General features: G+C 66.2%; 5 protein-coding genes across 5 annotated transcripts in view; 2 read left to right on the top strand and 3 right to left on the bottom strand.

Moving 5' to 3' along the window:
- Positions 1 to 1,933: 1,933 nt before the first annotated feature.
- On the bottom strand, positions 1,934 to 4,209 carry CHLNCDRAFT_134923 (expressed protein; the record flags this gene model as incomplete). Its single annotated transcript, XM_005846899.1, has 6 exons — positions 1,934 to 2,702; positions 2,832 to 2,948; positions 3,101 to 3,314; positions 3,471 to 3,829; positions 3,940 to 3,988; positions 4,098 to 4,209. 6 exons carry the CDS (start codon positions 4,207 to 4,209, stop codon positions 1,934 to 1,936), a joined length of 1,620 nt encoding a protein of 539 aa, XP_005846961.1.
- Positions 4,210 to 7,148: 2,939 nt separating this feature from the next.
- CHLNCDRAFT_56197 (hypothetical protein) lies at positions 7,149 to 9,387 on the bottom strand. Its single transcript, XM_005846898.1, has 8 exons — positions 9,314 to 9,387; positions 9,045 to 9,120; positions 8,835 to 8,911; positions 8,543 to 8,645; positions 8,198 to 8,308; positions 7,900 to 7,994; positions 7,599 to 7,703; positions 7,149 to 7,479 (listed from the first exon to the last, which is right to left on the bottom strand). The coding sequence occupies exons 1-8, from the start codon at positions 9,356 to 9,358 to the stop codon at positions 7,405 to 7,407; spliced, it is 687 nt and encodes a 228-aa protein (XP_005846960.1). The 5' UTR covers positions 9,359 to 9,387; the 3' UTR covers positions 7,149 to 7,404.
- A 481-nt stretch (positions 9,388 to 9,868) lies between these two features.
- On the top strand, positions 9,869 to 11,292 carry CHLNCDRAFT_134920 (expressed protein; the record flags this gene model as incomplete). Its single annotated transcript, XM_005847093.1, has 4 exons — positions 9,869 to 10,156; positions 10,406 to 10,551; positions 10,692 to 11,112; positions 11,233 to 11,292. 4 exons carry the CDS (start codon positions 9,869 to 9,871, stop codon positions 11,290 to 11,292), a joined length of 915 nt encoding a protein of 304 aa, XP_005847155.1.
- Positions 11,293 to 13,474: 2,182 nt separating this feature from the next.
- On the top strand, positions 13,475 to 15,204 carry CHLNCDRAFT_134918 (hypothetical protein; the record flags this gene model as incomplete). The annotated part of the gene is made up of 7 exons (XM_005847092.1): positions 13,475 to 13,774; positions 13,949 to 14,017; positions 14,152 to 14,270; positions 14,327 to 14,525; positions 14,760 to 14,795; positions 14,943 to 15,018; positions 15,122 to 15,204. The coding sequence occupies 7 exons, from the start codon at positions 13,475 to 13,477 to the stop codon at positions 15,202 to 15,204; spliced, it is 882 nt and encodes a 293-aa protein (XP_005847154.1).
- A 274-nt stretch (positions 15,205 to 15,478) lies between these two features.
- The window catches only part of CHLNCDRAFT_56196 (hypothetical protein), a gene marked incomplete at its 5' end in the record, with an annotated part of 5,924 nt that continues 2,175 nt past the window's right edge, over positions 15,479 to 19,227 (bottom strand). The window contains 9 exons of the mRNA XM_005846897.1: positions 15,479 to 16,029; positions 16,223 to 16,447; positions 16,704 to 16,845; positions 16,991 to 17,237; positions 17,522 to 17,717; positions 17,983 to 18,146; positions 18,379 to 18,592; positions 18,720 to 18,792; positions 18,941 to 19,118. Coding sequence (XP_005846959.1) covers positions 15,946 to 16,029; positions 16,223 to 16,447; positions 16,704 to 16,845; positions 16,991 to 17,237; positions 17,522 to 17,717; positions 17,983 to 18,146; positions 18,379 to 18,592; positions 18,720 to 18,792; positions 18,941 to 19,118 — 1,523 coding nt within the window. The 3' untranslated portion in view covers positions 15,479 to 15,945. The remainder of the gene's footprint in view (positions 16,030 to 16,222; positions 16,448 to 16,703; positions 16,846 to 16,990; positions 17,238 to 17,521; positions 17,718 to 17,982; positions 18,147 to 18,378; positions 18,593 to 18,719; positions 18,793 to 18,940; positions 19,119 to 19,227) is intronic.

Genomic DNA, 19,227 nt, shown 5'->3' with positions numbered 1-19,227 from the left:
CATGAGGAGCATGCTGCTGCCCTGGCACAGTGACTCCCTCGGTTCCCTTGAGTAGGGCCCAGGCATCTTTTGCCCGGCCTTGGCTCCCGACCCACCCCCTCCCCCCGCAGGTAAGAGCAGCGTCAGCGTCAGCAAGCAACGGTCAGCGGCAGCCCCACCACCCCCACCTCCGCCTCACACACTCACTGGCCCCTTGCGCGATGGCACGCCGGCATGTTGGCATGGGAACGCCAAGCCCGGCACGGTAGCGGCGGCTGACTGAGTAATGGCACAGCCGACCGCCGCGGCAGGCCACTTTGCACTCCTGCCTGCAATGCATGCACCCTTACATGTGCAGCCTTCTGGTATTTTCATGTGCCTGGGAGATGTGCGGGCATGGGGGCCCATGTGCCCCATGCCATTTGAGTGCCCGGCGGCGGCGCTGCCTGCCGCCGGGAGCCCGCACCAGCATCGGCACCCGTCGGCCTGGCAGGCCTAAGCTGCTAAGGATCCCCACGTCCCCCACCACGTTGTGGGGGTTGCGTGTCCGGCAGGACGGGGAGCGGGGCCAGGGTGGGGTGACCCTGGGACGCTCAGCTGGGGGGAGGGTGGTCGGAGCCATGGAGAGGGTGCTCCATGGTCCACCCCCTCTCTTGATGCCCCTTGATCACGTGTGCCCCCTGCCCAAGGTCTGCTCACGCGGCCTATCATAGCGGGGTGACTGTAACACAGGGTTACGGCACTGCTGAAGACTTCCAGAGCAAAACGCAACTGATAAAACTCTGAGCGCAACGTAGCTGTGGGTTGGCCTTTTTCCTGCACCCGTCTGACCGGTCTTGCAAGTACTCGCAACGGCCCCGAGCCGGGGCTGCCCTCATTGCATACATAGTGCGCCTTTCCCTGCTTTTCTAGTGACCTAGCGTTCCGCACTGCCGTTTGGCCAGCCCATGCTCCCGTACCGTTGCGTTTCTCCCCAATGCGCCATGCCACTTTGCCAGTCATACACACGTTTCGATGCGTGCCCTGTCAGCTGCTTGCGTTGCATGTCGCCTTGCTCCACCCCTGTTTTATTGCTTTCTCTGCTTTCGCCCGGTTCCCGTCCCGTTTCGGCGGGGAGTCTATGTTGCAGGCTAGTTCTTGCTTTACCAGACTTTAAGCCCACACAAGCAACTCCCTGACAGTTTTTCTGCTTTTTACAGCTTCTCCACCATTTCCCTTCTGCTAACAAAACTTGGTATCATTTTCTACATTGATCACTCAATCCCTTCCACATCTTGTTTGTCCTTGTGCCTACTTGCTGGCACAGTGGACACCAACCGCATGGCTTGCCGAAAATTCACCCCTCATCTTGGCATGTGCCAATACGGAAACATGCCCCCATGGAACAACAATCTGCTCTCCATATCCCCTTCAACTTCTTTCTATATTCATTTGTAACACATGGCACCATCCGTTTTGCTGAGCCGGCCAGGACAGCACCGCGGTCGCAGCAGTTGGTACACTGGCGGCCCCCATCCCTGGAAAAATGCCCACTCCACTATGTAGGGAAAGGTTGATGGAGGCTGCCTGCCATCAGCCGCCTCAGCTTTCATGGACACATGGGATCCCTATGTACCTTGTCGTACGATGGCTTACATGGTTTGCAGGTTTACCGCAGGCTGACTGCAAAAGAACTGAATATGGCAAGGGGTTGGGTGATGGGAAGGGTTTGGAGATGGGCAAGGGATTTGGTAAAGAATTCGAGGGCAACATGGGGCCAGAGGTAGACGGGCATCTGTGAGGTTATGAGGGGGAGGTTCATTGCTGAATATTTGAGGCGCAGCCAGGTCAAACACAAAATGGGCTGGAAAACTGTCATGGATGGAAGGTGGGACAAAGTAGAGGAGGGAGTAGTCCAAGGTGGAGTACCAAGGTGGGGTACAAGACAAACTAGCAGTGCTGTACAAGACAGCGGCTAAAGGACTCTTGAGCTCCTGCGCACACGCTTGGAGAGCCTGGCGCAAGCAGGGTCGCGCGCCCCCGCAAGCCCGTTGCAGTCGTTGTCCACGCCTGCTGCGCAGGTGGCAACGGACTCGGCGCCACCCTTGCGGCACACAGTCACCGTGGCGCTGCTGCTCGTCAGCGCCTTGAGGCGCACGACCAGGCCGGCTGCAGAGTGCTCCCAGGCCTGGCCAGCGCTGCCCAGCGCCGCCTTCCAGATGGTGACCTGTGCATCATAAGAGTTGCTGATGGCCGAGGTGTGCAGGTGCACCTTGCCGGCAGCCTCAGCTGGCAGCTCTGCATCCCCAAGCGCCTTGGTGCGGTAGCCCAGGAAAATGGGGTCCACGCCTGCGGTCCAGCTGGGCTGGATGCGCATCCCGCTGCGTGCTGAGACGGCCTGGCTGGACAGCGTGGCGGTCACTGTCTGGCCCGCCTTGAGGCTGCTGCCGTCAAGCTGCTGCACGCTGATCCAGCCCATCTGCCAGGCATGCGGCGTGTTGGGGCAGCGCTCCGTGCAGCAGTAGCCCATGAGGCCGCTGCTGTCGGCATATTCGTCAAACACGCCTGCGCTGTTGAAGGAGCCAGCATGGCCCATGAACAGGTTGTGGCCAAGCTCATGAGCGATTGCTTGTGGCGTGGCCCAGAAATCGCCAGAGATCCAGGCGCGGCAGTCGTAGCTGCCGTCGCAGCCAATATAGCCCAGGCCCACGAAGGGGCAGGCGCCGGGAGGGACCAGGTACACCCTGCAGCAAGAGGGAGAAGCGGGCAGCAACCAATCAGGCACAGCAGCGGGGAGAGGGAGCAGTGGAACAGGGCAGGGTGTGTGCCGCGCTGCTGGCGGCAGGGCTGGCAGCGGCGCTCTTTGCCCTCACCTGTACTTGTACTTGGAGAGGTCGACGCCGCGGGCGCGCAGCACCTCGTCGGCAGCATCGGCATAGCCATTGAAGTCGTCAAAATCACACTTGCTGAAGGTCCAGGCCACATCGTTGCTGCAGGCAGGCAGGCAGGGCAGGACAGGGAGGGAGGGGAGGAGTCAGCACGCCTGCCACCTTCTCGTGTGGTGCATTCAGCTGCAGGGCAGCGCCTGCAACAGCAGAACACAGCTCAGGCAGCCACTGGCAGCCGGCAGCAGTCCACTCACGTGATGCCATTGCAGGGCAGCTGCACCAGGTCTGCCACCCGGCTGTTGGCGGTGGTCAGTTTGGTCTTGCCGTAGGAGCACTTGTTGAAGGTGGATCCCACGGTGGGGCTGCTGGGGTTGGACTCTGCAAACACGGCCTTCTTCACATCATCCACGCTGAACTTGGGCAGCGCGGTGCCGGGGCAGGCGGTGGTGCTGTCAGCCATGCCCGCAACTGCAAGGCAGCGCGAGGGGCAAGGACGGGGCGGGGGCATGAGAAGGGGGGCTGGGCCGCGGTGCAGAGTGTGGCAGGCAAAGACTGCATGGATGCTGCGCTGTCGGCTGCCAGGTGCAGAGCACACACAACCAGGCAGCCAGCCAAGGCTCTTACTTGGGACGACGATGGTGTTGACGGCACTAGTGATCAGCTGGTTGGTGCTGAGGGCGACGGCGGGGGTTGTCGTGGCTGCTGCTGCTGCTGCCATCATCTGGCCGGCAGCGTTGGCCACCTTGGGGGCTGCAAAGGCTGCTCCAGAGGCATGGCGGATGGTGGCCGCCTGGAAGCTGCTCGAGCCCGCGGCAGGGCCAGCACCTGCGGCGGCGGCTTGCATGCCGCCAGCCGCTGCCGCCGCCTGCTGCCACCGCCCCGACACCTCGATGTGCATGCCGGTGTGGATACCCGCCAGCTGCTTGGCATCCCTAAGCTGCACGTGCACCCGCCTGCCAGCAGGGGTGTGCACCGCGAGCAACCTGCGGCAGCGGAAGGGGCGGCGGCGGCGAACGAGGCACTCGTGGGCGGGTCCCGACAGGGCGGCCGCACCCCAACCGCAGGCTGGATTTGAGCCGGCTGATTTACTCACCGCTTGTTGGACAGGCCCTTTTGATCGTGAGAAATCACGATGGCCGTGCCTGCAGGAGTTGCGAAGGGGGTGGTTCTGATATGGCCGCCGGGCCTCACGTCTACCACGCCCTGGGCGGGCTGCACCTGCCGTCACACGAATCGAAGGCAACCGCTCACCCGACAGAGTCGTCTGTGACTGCTGCAAGTGTCTCCGCGAGGAGAAGGCATCCGCGCCCGCCGCCAGGAGGCTGAGCAGCAGGCTTGTGAGTATAATTGTTCCTTGGCGCATCATTATAACATTGTAAGCAAGGACGAGGGAGGGATGGGAGAGTGATTGACGTGAATTGCGGTGGGTGACGCGAGTTGGCTCCGACCGGAGGATTTGGGGATGGCTGCTCCGGTCCACCACTTCCCTGCAAATCCAGGCGATGACGCCATGTGCGGCCATCATCCTGAAAGCCTCAGGTGCCGCCCCCTGACCTTCAAAGACATTCTCAGCTTCAAAGCGCCTTGTTTGACGGCCTGGGGCTTCCGGACATGCCCGTCGAGTCCTGCCAACCTTCCTCCCAGGTGCCCTTTCCTTGCAGCCAGCCCCTCTTCGCCCCTGTGGGATAACTTGGGACGCCCAGCGTTCCTAGCACACGCCAGAGGGATGGAATTTTTATGGGCCAGGGCAGGCCGGGGTTTGGAGAGAGCTGTGCATGTGAGCCGCCGCCTTCCATCCCCTCGACGCTCCCTGCCACCCCTTGCTGCCCTCCATGTGTGCATCGCAATCCCAGCGCAAAAGGCGTTGCAAGAAGTCAGGCATGCCCTTCAGAACACCGCAGAAAGGGCTCGGCATTTGAGTTGCTGTTTTCACACTTGCGCTCACGGTGGCTGGCGGGGGCGGTTGTCGGGGCCCTCGGCGGCCGCCCTCGGCAACCCCCAGCACCGCGTGCAGAATTGCCCCCATGGAAGGCCAAGCAGCCTCTGGATAAGAGCAGCGTTAGGATAAGGTTTCACATCATGCAAGCACGTGCATGCAATCTAGCTGGCTCGAGGCGGCAGTTGGGGAGCTTGGGAAGTTTTGCGAAACTGACATTTGTTGGCAACATTCGCCGGGTTTTGATCATGGCGCAGCATGGGCCAGCTCTTGTACAGGGCTAAGCAGCGGCACCACCATCAGGACGCTGTGTGCACTGGCGGGAGGGCGCCTGCAGAGAAATGTTTCTCGCAGCGGCAGCTTCTGGTGGCCCTGTCCGTACTTGGCGGCGGCGGCGTTGCCAGGGGCAAGAGGTAACGCGCAACCGCTGAGGCCGGCAGGGCACGAGAAGCCTCACACACACTTCCTACTGCTCCCCGCTGATGCATGTGCTGCACAAGCAGTGTGTTGTCACGTGCATGCCATTATTGCCAAGAGCGCCTGGGGGCAGCCGGATGCTTCTTCAATGCAGATGCGAGCATGGCCCGTTTATTCATGCACGTTGCAGCGCGATCTGCTGACAACCGGGATGGGGAGAGGGGCGGCCGGAGGGGGAGCCGGAGCAAGAAACCGTCCGGGCGGTTTGCGGCCCTTTAACACTCGTGATGTCTTGACGCCATCCATCATATCGACCCCATCAACACTCCACACGACATCACATCTTGTTGTGGTGCTGTTCTCTTCATTCGTCCCACCTCTCTCTGCTTGCCAACATGCCCCGCTCCAGCACTACCCGCCGCGGCTGCCGGCACTGCATCAGCTGCAACCAACTCTACCAACACGATCTAGCTCATGTATGTTGTTTGTGGGGGGAGGGGCGGGCGGTAGCGTGGATGCGCAGCGTATCCATGCGCAAGCTTGCGAGACCCATTCTCACGCCGCCGCCCGATTCCGCCGCTGCAGGATCCCTTTCAGGCTCACACTGGGGGTCTAGAACTGTGGCCGGCGGGATTGCAGTCCCCCACCGGTAAGCACCCGCCCGCCGCCGCCGCCGCACCCGCACCGTGTGTGCCTGCTTGCCGCATATGCCCCATCCTGTGTGCCTCTCCCTCTCCAACCTCTTTTGTTGCCCAGCCCTCACCCACACTCCCTCCCGTCCTGCCCCGCAGTCTACTACATGTTCAAGGAGCGCCAGCTGCACCTCCAGATCCACGCCGCCGCTGCCGCGGGGCCCCACGCCTGGCGCCAAGCCTCCGTGTCGGCGGGGCACAGCAACACGCTGCTGCAGCGGCGCGGGCTGCCGGCCCTGGGCATCCGCGTGCCCCATGCGGCCACGGGCGTGGAGGCCGCCGACCACGTCGTGTACGTGCGGTCCGTGGATGTGGCCTGCCGCAAGCCCAAGCACGCGGCGGCGGCAGCGGCGGCGCCCTGCCCGCCCCCCGCGGCCTGCAGCCAGACGGCCTCCCCCGCCGCCCACGCGCCCACCGCCTTCACCTGCGAGTCCTCCCTCCCGCTGCCCTCCCGCCTCAGCACGCCGCCGATGCAGGAGCAGCGCGCAAAGCGCAGCCGCCTGTCGCCACCCGGGTCGGCGGTGCGCTCCGGCGCGCCCACCCCCGCAGCAGCAGCAGCGCACCCGGGCCACCTGATCGCGTGCGCATGCACACGCGCCACAGAGCGCAGCGCAGCGCCCGTCGTGCTGGCCATGCCGCAGACGGCGGCAGCGCAGCCACGCGCGGCGGCGCACGGCGACGACCCTCACGGCGTCATGGCCTGGCTGCACAAGATGAAGGCCATGCTGAGCCCCGCATCCCGGGCGGAGCCTGTGTGCGTGTACTAGGCCTGCCCCCACGCTCCGGCCCCCAGCGGGCTGACGCCCGCACCCCAATAAATGCCTCCTCCCCCTCGACACTGTTGCCGCCCCCCCTTCCCCCTATATGTTGTGCACCCCAGAATGTATCGATGCTGCTGGCGCCCTTCCTCTGCCGCTGACATTTTCCCCTCGTCACCTGGTTTTGATTAGCACTGTCAGCCTTCAACCCTTGCCAGCCCCTTCGAATCTCTTCTGCCATATAACTCTTATGAATTCAGTGCACGCATCCCAATCACAGTGGCCGCTTCCCAAATTGCTTTCTTCTTCAATCGGCCTGTCCCGCACCACGCCTCAAACCACCCCCCTCCTCCAAGCCTCATCTTGCTAATCCCGTACCCGAATTCTTTGTGTTGGCTGTGATATGCCAACCATGTGAAACATGCCTCATTATCCCACACTTCTCCAGAACAGGGCGGGTCATGGCGGGCGGCCGGGGGCAGGTGGGGGCGGTGTATTGGTACATTTGGTTGTTGACAGATGGACACTGGGGAGAAAACTGGAGGAGCAAATGCTGAGCGGGGACGAGGAAGCAGCCAGAACAGGAACAGCTGGGCAGAGCGAGGCAGAAACAATTTTAGCAAATGGCGGGGCAGGAGGCACAGGCGCGCAGTGGCGGAGGGGGCGCAGATTCGCAGGCGAGCAGCAGGGAGAGGCGCAGCTGCGGCACAGGCATGGGCTGCGCGACACGCTGGTGCAGTCGGCGGGGCGGCTGCTCAGCTTCTGACGGCCGCCAGCCGCGCCTGCAAGTCCTCCACCTCATCCTCCCCCACCGCTTGCTGCGGCACAGCCTGCACATGCCGCCACAGGCCACGCATCACCAGGCAGTGTGCAGGAAAGGGGGTGCGGCTGCAAAAAAAGGGGCAGCGCAGAAGGCAAACGGCAGGAGGCTGTGCCAGATCCCAAGAACGCCGCACTCGAGCTGGGCGGCCCGACTCGCCTGTTTCTGCTGCCGGGGCGCCGCCGCCATCTGGCTGAGTGTCTCGCCCGCCACCTCCAGCAGAATCTTGTCCACCTGCGGCCGGGGGCGGGGCAGCAGTGGATCGAGTGTGCAGCCCACACCACGCTGCCCCCAGCCCAGCACACTGGTGCGGCCCTGCATGACGCACCCTGGCCCTGCCACGCCAGAAGCGCATCCCAGCGTGCAAGCCGCCTTCAGCCACCTCCTGCCCGCCCAGCACATGCACACCCACACGCACGCAGCGCCCCACCTGCTCCTCCGTCTCCTCCTCCAGATCCTCTGAGTCCATGGCCGACTCCATGGCATCATCCATCATTTCAGAAATGATCCCCGCCTTGGTCATCTCTGCGCCACCACCACCACACCAGGCAGTAGGCACACACGCACGCACACAGCAGCACGGGAGCAGACCACCCACGCCAGCAAGCCAGCACCACGCGGCACGAGCAGGCCGGCGCCTGCTTGGCAGCCCCGTGCCGACGCAGGGCCGCCCTGCGCTGCACCCTGCCCTCCAGCCCGGCCCTCCAGGCCCCGCGCGGTGGGCCCACCTCGCGACATCTCCACCATCGTGCGCTGCAGCTGCGGCACCTTCATCAGGTTGTTCACCAGCTTCAGCACCTCCCCGCTGTTGGTCAGCGCCCCTGCCACGCGCGTCATGGCTGCGCCGGAGCAGAAGGAGGTGGTGGTTGGAGGTCAGGTCAGGTCAGGGCAGGGGAAACTGCCAAGGGCTGGGCAGCAGGCAGCAGGCGCAGACACGTCTCCCTGCTGCAGGCCAACCAGGCGAAGGAGGAGGAGGAGCATTGCTGCGGCGCCACCAGCACCGCATTTGGAGGCCCCCTCGTGCAGCCAGCTCAGCCGCCGTGCTCCCGCCGGGGCAGCCCCCCGCCGCTCACCCAGCTGCTCCGTCATCTGGTTGGACAGCGACAGGAAGGTGGCCTTGTTGACGGCCAGCTTGGTGACGGTGCGCCGCATGTTGACCACCTCCTTGGCCAGGATCTGGGGGGGCAGCCAGGGCACACAGGCAGCAGCAGGTAGGTGGCGGCGGCGGCAAACCCGACTGGGCTGGCAGGCGGTGGCAACCCCGCTCGCCTGCGGTGGCCTTGATGAAGGGGAACCAGGCATGCGCAACCAGGCAGAGAGGCGGCGGCAACCATGATTCAGCCCCGCTGCCCTCAGCCGGCTCACCCGCGCCGACGCCATGTCGTTGCGCTTGGCTGCCTCCTTGATCAGCTTCTCCGCCTTCTTCTGCTCCCGCTGCACCTCTGCAGGCAAGGGGGTGGCAGCGGACGGCCGGCGGTCGGCGATGGCGGCGGGGGCTGCAGGCAGCTGGGCCGCGGTAGCGCATGCGACAGCAGCGGGCCGGCCCGCTAGGGAGGGGAGCCTGCTAGTGCGTGCCTAGCATCTGGCGCTCCACGCCGCGGATCTCTGTGCGGATCTGACGCTGCCATTTGCGGACCAGCTCTTTTGGATCCTGCCGGTGGGTGCATGGGGAGAAGAGCTGGCAGATTTCAGGGCTGATGGACATTGCAACAAGCTTGCCTAGCCCAGCCCTGCTGCGACCCGCCGCCACCGCCGCCGCCCACAGCGACTGCCGCGGCTTCCCTTCACCACCCGCTCAAGCCGTGGATGCTGCCATGTGCTCGCCTCGCGCTACGTCTCCGTACCTCCTGCTTCCTAAAGGCCGAGAACAACGACTTTTCGGCGATCATGCTGCCCGTCTGTCGCCCGCTGCCGCCGTGATCATGCACAAGCTGCCCTTAGTAAGTGAGGGAGGCTCGGTTGGTGCGACTCGAATGGGAAAGCAACAGGTGTACTGCCCAGGGTGTCCTGCCTTCTGGTCCATTTCCCCCAAATTGGACCATTTTTCCACATCAAGAGAACCTTTTTTATGTCCACGAAAGCCTGGTCTCGACATGAGACATGCTACATGCCCCCCCCCCCCCACCCCACCCCACCCACACTGTTGTCACCTGCTGGCGGGCGTCGTGCGCGCTGGACGCAACTGTGGGAAGACCACCGTGAGACACAGAGGAGCGGCCCTGAAATGTCGTTTGATGATGTGCGAGTCTCGCTCTTTCTGCAACCAATCACACTTCCTGAGCGCGAGACTTGTGCAGCGCTCGGCGCTGGCGCCCAATGCCGCCAGCCTGTCTGAGCCCCCTCGGCACGGTGGTCGCGCGCTTCACTCCTCGGAACAAAAAGACGGCTCTATGAGCCGAATGAGCGCCTCCTGCGAGGGAGGGTTTTCACTGCTGGCCCTGTCCCAGCCCGCGCTGCTGGAGGTCTTTGCGTCCCTCACGGAGATGCGCGACTCAATCGCACTGTCGCTGGCCAGCAAAGAGCTGTGGGAGCTCGGCGCCGCCAGCCGCCGCCGTGCCCTGTGCTGCGCCGCCTGCCACCACGCGGTCGTGCCGGACGCCGCGGCGGCCTTCAGCAGCGACACCTATCGCGAGGCGCCCCACCTGGGCTTGCCAGACGGAGACAGCCACGCGTTTGATGCGGAGCATGTGGCGCTGGGGTGCACGCTGACCGAAGCCGACCACCCGTTGGGCGGCGGGTTCTACCCCACCCTGCTCAGCCTGCAGGCAAGATGCTGGGCCGGGGAGGGTGGACATCTGCCCTGCAGCTCTCCGTTATGCATCTGCATTCATGTGTGTATACAAGGGGCGTTGGAAGGCCGCCACCCAACTCCCCGTTCCGATAGCGGGGACCTGCACCATGCGCTTGAGCCTCCGCCCCGCTTCCCGTTCCTGCAGGCCGAGCTGCGCATCCGCGGGGCTGGCGGCCCCGGCCACGAAGTGCGGGTGCAGCATGTGCAGTGCGGCGGCTGTGGCCTGCACCTGGGCGTGCGCCTGGTGCAGCTGGGCAGCCTGAGGGCAGGCGCGGCGGCGGCATGCATCCGGTGCGGGCACCGCCCTCCAGCCTCCCAGCCAAGCTGAAGGGTGGCTCGCATGCTGGCCAGCTCGCTGCAGTGCCCTGCTGTGGGGCATGCCCTGCCTGATACCACCGCCTTGTCGGTCCCTGGCCACGAGCCTCCCGCAGGCACTGGCGGGAGCTTCAGGTGCTGGGCGCCTGCTTCCTGGCGCGCCGCTACCTGCGCCTGCGCGCGCCAGACGGGCGGGAGGAGCTGCTGGGGCGCCCCCTCCCGCCCTCCGCCCGCGCGCTCTACCGCTGCACCGCCGCGCGCAGCAGCCTGCGGAGGCCCGGGGAGTGCGGCGCGGCGCTGTTTGAGCAGCGCGACGTCCTGTCGCGGCAGCACTGCTGGGATGCGGGCGGCGGCCCGGAGCGTGCCCTGTACATCAACGGTTTCCGCCCCGGGGCGGTGGTGGAACGCAACGAGCGGCAGGAGTCGCTGTGCCAGGGAGAGATGCGGGTGGCGGATGTGCACTGCACGGCCTGCGCCGCACGTATCGGCTGGCGCTTCTGCCGAGACCTGACGCCCGCCCTGGACAACTGCAACCAGGTGGGCCGGGGGGGTGGGGGGATCATGCCAGCTGCCCCACTCCCCCAACACAACACGGACAAGCTACAGGGTGGCAGGAATGGCGCTGAGGGCTGCGCCATGGTGGCCCCTTGTGTGCAGGTAGGGCGTTTTGGGGTGGTGCGATCCAGCATTGAGAAGGACGAGCACGCGGGCACCTGAGGCCCGCCATCTTCCGGAATTGTGCCCAGCCTTCAGTTTTGCATGTGCTACCGTTGCACTCTAGCGGCCCAGCAGGCGCATGAACCCCTGCTGTCTACTGCCAGTCATGTCTCCCTGTTTTGATCCATCCACAGCATCTCGGATGGATGAAGCAGCTCATGAGCCGACTGCTTTGCTGATCTGTATCACAACCGCGTCCAATCTGTACAATGAATCTCGCTCGCCTTGCGGCTGTGTAAACTCCAGGCCATGGGGGCCTTGCCGGCTTTGCCAAGCGCCCCAGCCCCGGCGCATGGGCAGCGCCAATCCAGCGTCATGTCAGCGCACATGCCAGCGCCGTGCTCAGGCAAACTGCTTGTGCTGCGGCAGCAGCGGCGCCTTGTTCTTCACCTGCTCCATCTGCAGCAGCAGCCAGGCACACAGAACGGTGGACTGAGTGTCCTCCAACCTGTGCCCCTGGCCTGCGCCAGTGCATCCATCTCAGCCGCACCAGCCCCACCTGCTCAGCAGCAGCCTCCAGGTCCTGCAACTCCAGCTCCTGCAACCACCAGGATGATGGCACACCGCCCGGGGTGCAGCTCAGCAGCTCAGCAGCATGGAGCACCACCTGAGGTCCAGGGAATGTCGCTGCTGGCTGGCACAGGTGCACCATCACCTCACCCCCGGTGCACCGCCTGCTGCCCAGAGCAGGCATCCACAAGCCCTGCTCCCACCCGCCCCCTTACCTCCTGCATGGCGGGCAGGATGTCGCGCTCCGCCATGTCCATCAGCTCCATGTCAGCCTGCACACACACACGCCCAGGGCCCAGGGCCGTGGGAACACCAGAGATGGGCAGCAGAGAGGATGGGCAGCGGGCTGCGCCAGCATGCCAGGCGCCCGCCAGGAGCGGCGTTGCTGCTGCCGCCACACCGCTCCAGCAGCAGCGCGCTGCGCCACGCGCCTTCTTCTGCCTCTGCACCGCCTCCACAAACTCCTTGTTGTCCAGGTGCTTCTTGGTGGTATCCAGGGCCGCCAGCAGCTCCTCATTCTCGATCACCTTCAGGTCCAGGTGGGGCAGGCGGGAGGCAGGGGGATCCGCGGCACATTGAGGCAGGGAATCAGCAGCGCACTGGACTGGGCCCGGCCTGCCTGACAATGCCACCAGTTGGCTGTGCCCCTGCACCCATGAGCTGCGCTTCCTTCGCCAGCTGGAGCCCACCTTCTGCTTCATCAGCTTGGCCAGCTTGCCGCCCTCGCTCAGCTTCTCCACCAGCGGCAGCAACACCTCGAACCGCGCCTGGTTGTGCATGCGGCAGTGAAGGCCGATGGTGTGCACCACCTGCGGCACGCAAGCACACGCCAGCCCCGTTCACAAGAGCAGCCAGCTTGGCGGAACTCCTCCTGAGCGAGGCCCCGCAAGTGCCTGCCCGGCTGGCGCCCATCCCAGGCAAGGCACAAGCGCCAACCAGCCGCCCACCTTCTCCACCATGGCATCCTCCTTCTTCTTCATCACATCCTCAAGAATGCCAAACAGAATGCGGCTGTTGGAGTGGTCCACCTGGGGCAGCACACAGGGGCTTTGGTTGAGGTTGAGCCAAAGTGGCAGACGGGGCCCGGTGTGTGCAGGGTACTAGTAGGTTTCCCGCTGCCACACGTGACGGCAGCAGCGCTGCACCGCAGGATGGGATGTCTGATCCTGCTGGCTGGCCCGCACCATAACGCAGGAGATGGCGTTTGGCGGCGCCTGCTGCTTGGTCTTGGAGTCGATGGTGGCCGCCATGGCTGCCTGCGCGCGGGGACCAACAGGCGGGGAAAGCGGCGCTATGGCACGGCACCCGGCTGCACCCGCCAGCCTGGTACTTGACAAGGGAAGTGTCTGCGGCTGCTACCAGCACTTCAGCCGTGGAAACAAGGCCACCCAGGTACAACCCAATATCCAGTAGCAACAGGCCCAGCCGTCCACCTTTCAGTTGACTAGTCGTGCTGCTGGTGTGGTGCTAATGGGGAGGCAGGCACAGAGGGCTGGCTGAAAGGAGAGCCTAAGACGCAACCTACACCCAAGGTTCCCCTCAAGAAAGGCCTCAACCCGCGCTTGCTGGCCCTCCATACGCCTCTCCTGCTCCCCAGATCCTCCCCACAGCCGTCCAAGGCAAACCCCTGGTGCCACAGGGACCTCCCTCCCTCCCAGTCCCTGCCAGCAGCATGGCTCCCAAGTCCCCTGCCAGCAACAAGAAGCCAGCCGCAGGCTCGCCCAAGCAGAAGAGCCCCAAGAAGGCCAAGACCGAGGAGGAGGAGCTGCCGGCCGCCGTGGCCGCCGCCGAGGAGGAGGAGGAGGCCGAGGTTGACGTGGGCGAGGAGGAGGAGGAGGCTGGGGATGTGGAGGGGGGGCCAGCCGCGGGCGAGGGCCCTGCGACGCGCACCCGCGCCAAGGACGAGGGCGCCGCCCCCGCCAGCGCCGCCAAGCAGACCGCCAAGGTGGCTGCCACCAACGCCCTGCCCCAGGTGCGCCCCGCCTCCCGGGTCTGGCCACGCTCTTTTTGCTCAGCCGTTGTGGGAGGCGTTGCCGATTTTCTTTGAAATTGTGCTGCTCTCTTTGCGCCTCCTCCTCTCTCGCTCGCAGCTGACTTGGGGCCGTGCTGCCCTGCCTGCTGCCGCCCTGCCGCCCACCCCCCGCAGCCCACCATCGTGGACATCCTGCTGGGCGACCACCGCGACACCGTGGCCCTGCTGAAGCACTTTGACGAGGTGGGGAGGGGGGCTGTGCTGGCCCCGCTTGGGCGCATTGGTTGCCTGTGCACAGACTGGCCGGGGACGGTGGGCAGCGCGCTCGGGAGCCCCTCACCCCTGGCCCTGCCCGGCGGCGCCATTGCCTGCCGAAGGTGTCTGGGTCGGGCGACAAGCTGATGCTGGAGAAGCTGACCGATGCCATCGCCATCACCATCCGCCTGCACTCCCAGGCGCGCCCCAGGGCAGCCGCGCAGCCACCCTCAGCAGCATCGTGCGCACCAAGCCTGCGTCAGCTGGCCAGAAGCTGCCCCTGCCCTGCGCTGCCAGCTCCATCCTGCCACCCACCACCACACTAGCACCCACCTGTGCGTCCTTGGAGCGTGCCACCCTGCAGGCGGAGTTTGAGGTGCTGTACCCGGTGATGGAGAGGCGGCTGGGGGCCAAGGGCAAGGAGGCGCGGGAGCACAGCGTGGAGGAGCACTCCAAGATTGAGGGGGACCTGGTCAGGGCGCTGGAGATGCGCAAGGTGGGGGCGCGGCGCTTTGGGGGGAGCCAGCGACAGGAGGTGGTGGTGGGGTGGGGCAGGCGGATGGTGCAGGGAAGGGGGTGGGCGCATGGCTCGCGTCGCATACGTGGCCTGGCCGTCACGTCGCGTACGTGGCCTGGTTGGCTGGGCCCAGCCCTCCGTTGCCCGTCAGTGCGCCGCATGCCTTGCACGCCTGCTCACGCACTGCCGACTGCTGTGCCGGCGCGCCTGCAGGAGGGCGGCAAGGAGCTGGCCGGCACCATCAAGGAGGTGAGAGGCGCTGCGTAAGGCTGGGACCCAGCTGGCTGCCGATGTGCAAGCCCTGGACGGCTGGCGCTGCTGCCGCTGCCTCGTGCCAGGCCTGCCACGCCTGCTGCTGCCCACCATGCACCCCTCCCCCCTGCCCCTGCCCTGCAGGTGATGGATTTGTTCATCAAGCACCTGGGGGAGGAGGAGAACGAGCTGGTGCCCAAGATGCTGGCGCAGATGTCTGGTGGGTGGGCCTGGGGAGGGCAGCGGGCACCCCAGGGCAGCCCTGCAATGCCAAGCCTGCCCACGGCACATCCAGGACTGATCGCCTGGGCCCCCGGCTGCAGAGGAGGAGCAGGTGGAGCTGGCTGCCTCCTTCCTGGAGGCCAAGGCCAAGGCGCTGCTGACCCCGCAGCCCGCCACAGCCTGAGGTGCCTGCCTGCGCGAAGTCGCCGCGCGGTGACGGCCGCCCTGCCGGCAGCTGGAGGGCACAGGCTGGGCTGCAGGATTGTTGAACATCACCCATTTTTTAGAGCCACCGCAGCACGCAGCAACTAGAGTCCAACCCGTTGCATAGACCTGGAATGATGTGAAGCCGAACACTCCCGGAAAGCAGCATGGGGCAATTGCCAGAGCAGGCTACCAGGCCAGGCGCTCGCCTCTCACACAGCTGCCAGCCTGTTTCCACTGGGTGCGAGGGGTTTGCTTGGAGGGTTGTTACACATGTGGCGTATGTGCATGGCCCCCCAGGGCGCCTTGCGGTCAAGTTGTACAGGAAAGGAAGCGCAAGCAGAGCCCACGGGCGGGGATTCGTTTGGGCATGCCGCCTGCAGCAAAAGCGAGAAACACGAGGCCAAAACAACGGTTCCAGCCACGAGTGGCAGCCTTGCAGCTGCAGGCAGGCTCAGCCCGCCTGTGGCAGCCAGGTGGCAGCGTTGGGCTGAATGCCGTTTGGTAGGACTATGCACGTGCCCACGACACGAGCAGCAGGCATGGAGGAGTGCGTCAACATGCCAGCCTGGCAGCTGCGCGCCGCCAGGCTGGCGCAGGCGAGCGGCGAGCAGCGCGGAGTGTGCTGTGCACCCGTCTGGCCGCGTGCTGCGGCTGTGGGACGTGCGCCGCGCAGCTGGCTGCCGTAGGACGCCCCGGCCTGCTCGCCGGCTCGGCCCGCTCAGTACACGCGTGCCTTGGGTGGGATGTGATCCATATCCTTGGTCAGGGGCTGCATGTGCACGGGGCGGTAGTCAATCTTGACCTGCGGCAGCAGCGGCAGGGCAAAGAGGGGCAGGGGGAGTCATCGTGAGCGTTTGTGGTGCGTGCACGGAGCGCAGGCCGCAAAGTGTTGCCGAGGGAGGTTAGTAGCGCGGCGCGCCGCCCTGCCGCTGCACTCCACCACCGCGCTGCCCACAGCCCAGGCCCTGCCAGCCGCCACCCCACGCGCGCCGCACCTTGTTGGCCCCCGGCGCGCTCCAGTCAAACCAGCCCAGCGTGTGCTTCATCCAGTCCTTGTCGTCGCGGGCGGTGAAGTCCTCGCGCGCGTGCGCCCCGCGGCTCTCCTTGCGCTGCTCCGCGCTGTGCATCGTCACCGCCGCGTTCATCAGCAGGTTCTCCAGCTCCAGCGCCTCCACCAGGTCGGTGTTCCACACCAGGCCGCGGTCAGCCAGCTTGATGTCCTGCCAGGGGAGGCAAGGAGGGGGGCGACGCCACGGGAGGCAGGGGAGGGACAGAGGTGGGCGGGCGGCAGTGGTGGTGTGCAGTGGAGGACCGACGGGGGCAGCAAGCGTGCTTGGGCGGCTGGAGAGAGCTGGCCCAGGGGCCCGGAACAACAACAGCAACAGCTTTCCTTTCCACCCCTTCCCAGTCCTCCCGCCAGGTCGCTGGGTCGCCGCCAGCCCGCCCCCAGTGCGGAGCCCCCTCCCCAACACCCACCTGGTATGTGGCGGCGCACTCGTCGATCAGGTCGCACCCCTCTGCCAGCGTCTCCTGCGTGCGGAACACGGCGGCGTTGTTCTGCATGATCTTCTGCATGTTGCGCCGGATGGTGGCGGTGGTCATGCTGCCGTTGGCGTGCCTGCAGGCGGGGAGCGGGGACGGCGGGCCGGGGCCGGAGGTGAGGCGGGGCTACCGCAGCTGTGCTGGCTGCTGCGGCAGCCAAGCGTGCCGACCAGCCACCACAGGCGACACCAGCAGTGCCAGCCGCGCCCCCCCGCCTGCACCTGAGCTTGTCCAGGCGCGCGATCGTCTCCTGGCCGGCGTCGGCGGGCAGCGGCTTGTGCGGCGTGCCGGGCTTCAGGATCTCGCCCACCCGCAGCGCGCAGGCCCGCCCAAACACCACAATGTCCAGCAGCGAGTTGGCGCCCAGCCGGTTGGCGCCGTGCACAGAGGCGGAGGCGGCCTCGCCCGCCGCCATCAGCCCAGGCACCACCGCGTCGGGGTTGCCGTCCTTGGGAACCACCACCTCGCCTGCGCGGGGGGCGGCGGTGGAGGGCGGCACAGGAAGCAGTGAGGGAGGAGGCGGGGGCAGGAAGGGCAGCAGCGAGGGGAGGAGGTGGCAGCGCGGGGCCAACCCAGCTCCAGTTTCCTTCAACCCTGGAAACCCTGCCTCCCCATAAAACCTGCATCATTGCCGCCGGGGATGCCCCGGCCCTGCCCCCTCTCCTTCCCCGCTTCCGGATGCCCCGCCCCGCCGTGCCCGAACCCATCCACCCACCCACCCAACCCACCACTGGCCAGCCGCACCCACGCACCGTGGTAGTTGGTGGGCACGCCGCCCATGTTGTAGTGCACCGTGGGGATGACGGGGATGGGCTCCTTGGTGACGTCCACCCCCGCAAAGATGGCCGCCGTCTCGGAGATGCCCGGCAGCCGCTCCGCCAGCAGCTCGGGGGGCAGGTGGTTGAGGTGGAGGTAGATGTGGTCCTTCTCGGGGCCCACGCCGCGCCCCTGCACACACGCACACGGGTTGCTGGTTGCTGCGGGGGCAGCAGGGCGGCTCACCGGCGGCGGCGGCGGCAGCAGGCGGCAGGGCCAAGGCAGAAGACAAGCAGGTCCAGGCTCCCGTCACGCTTCCCCTGCTGCACGCCTCCCGACATCTTTAGAATTTTCCATCCTACACGCACACGCCCTGCTTCCAGCACCGCCACCACCACCACCACCACCACCGCCACCGCCATACACCCCCACCCCCACCCCACCACCACAAACGAACCTCGCGGATCTCCATGGTCATGGAGCGGGACACGACGTCTCGTGAGGCCAGGTCCTTGGCGGTGGGCGCGTACCGCTCCATGAACCGCTCGCCCTCGCTGTTGCGCAGGATGCCGCCCTCGCCGCGGCTGCCCTCGGTGATCAGGCACCCGGCGCCGTAGATGCCTGCGGGCGGGTGGGGGCAGGGGTGGCAGGCGCCAGGTGGCAGCGGGTGCAGCCGGGGGCAAAGGCGGGACCAAGGGGCTGGGTGGGCCGCGCGTCTGCTTTCCTCCCAGAGGCCAGCGCCGAGGCAAGCGGGACGCTGCCCCCCCGTGCCCTGGCCGCTCCATGACCGGGGGGCTGCCTGCCTGGCTGGCTGGGCTGCTAACCCACCCCCGCCCCCCCACCCCCCGCCCACCTGTGGGGTGGAACTGCACAAACTCCAGGTCCTGCAGCGGCAGGCCCGCGCGCGCCGCCATGGCGTTGCCGTCGCCGGTGCAGGTGTGTGCGGAGGTGGCGGAGAAGTAGGCGCGGCCGTAGCCGCCCGTGGCCAGGATGGTGTTGTGTGCGCGGAAGCGGTGCAGCGTGCCGTCCTCCATGCACAGCGCAATCACGCCGCGGCAGGAGCCGTCCTGCGGGGGCGGCGGACGAGGTAAGGAGCTTGTGAGGTAAGGAGCTTGTGATGGGCGTGGCAGCGCCCCTCTCAGGGGCTTGTGAGGGGCGTGGCAGCGCCCCTGCGACAACAAATGAGCAGCTCACCTGGTCCATGATGAGGTCCAAAGCCAGGTACTCCACGAAAAAATTACAGTTGTGCTTCATGGCCGCTCCATAGCTGCAGGGAGGGGCGGGGCAGGCGAGGGGCGCGGGAGCAAGCTGTGAGCAGGCAGGCACACCTCCTCCCACCGCTGCTCCCCAAGCGCCACATGCAGCACTCCCAGCCCTCACAGATCCACCTACAGCATCCACAGCGCAGCACTCACAGCGTGTGCAGCATGGCGTGCCCCGTGCGGTCGGCGGCCGCGCAGCAGCGGTACGCCTGCCCGCCACGCCCAAAGTCGAGGCTCTGGCCGCCAAAGGCGCGCTGCGGGTCGGCGGCGGGGGGGCAGGGCCGGCGGGCTAAAGCGGCGTCTGCGGCAGCTGCCGACCGGGCGGGCTGCTCTCAGCAGCGTGCCCAGCGGCCTGGCGCCCGGCACGCAACACCGCCCTCTGGCAAGGCAAGGCAAACCCCTCTGGCGCCACCCGTCCCCCCACCCGCTCCCACCGAGTC

Source organism: Chlorella variabilis, assembly GCF_000147415.1.
Source record: "Chlorella variabilis unplaced genomic scaffold CHLNCscaffold_12, whole genome shotgun sequence".
NCBI lineage: Eukaryota > Viridiplantae > Chlorophyta > Trebouxiophyceae > Chlorellales > Chlorellaceae > Chlorella > Chlorella variabilis.
Note: the sequence above shows the minus strand (reverse complement) of the source record. Positions and strands in the feature narration are given on the sequence as shown.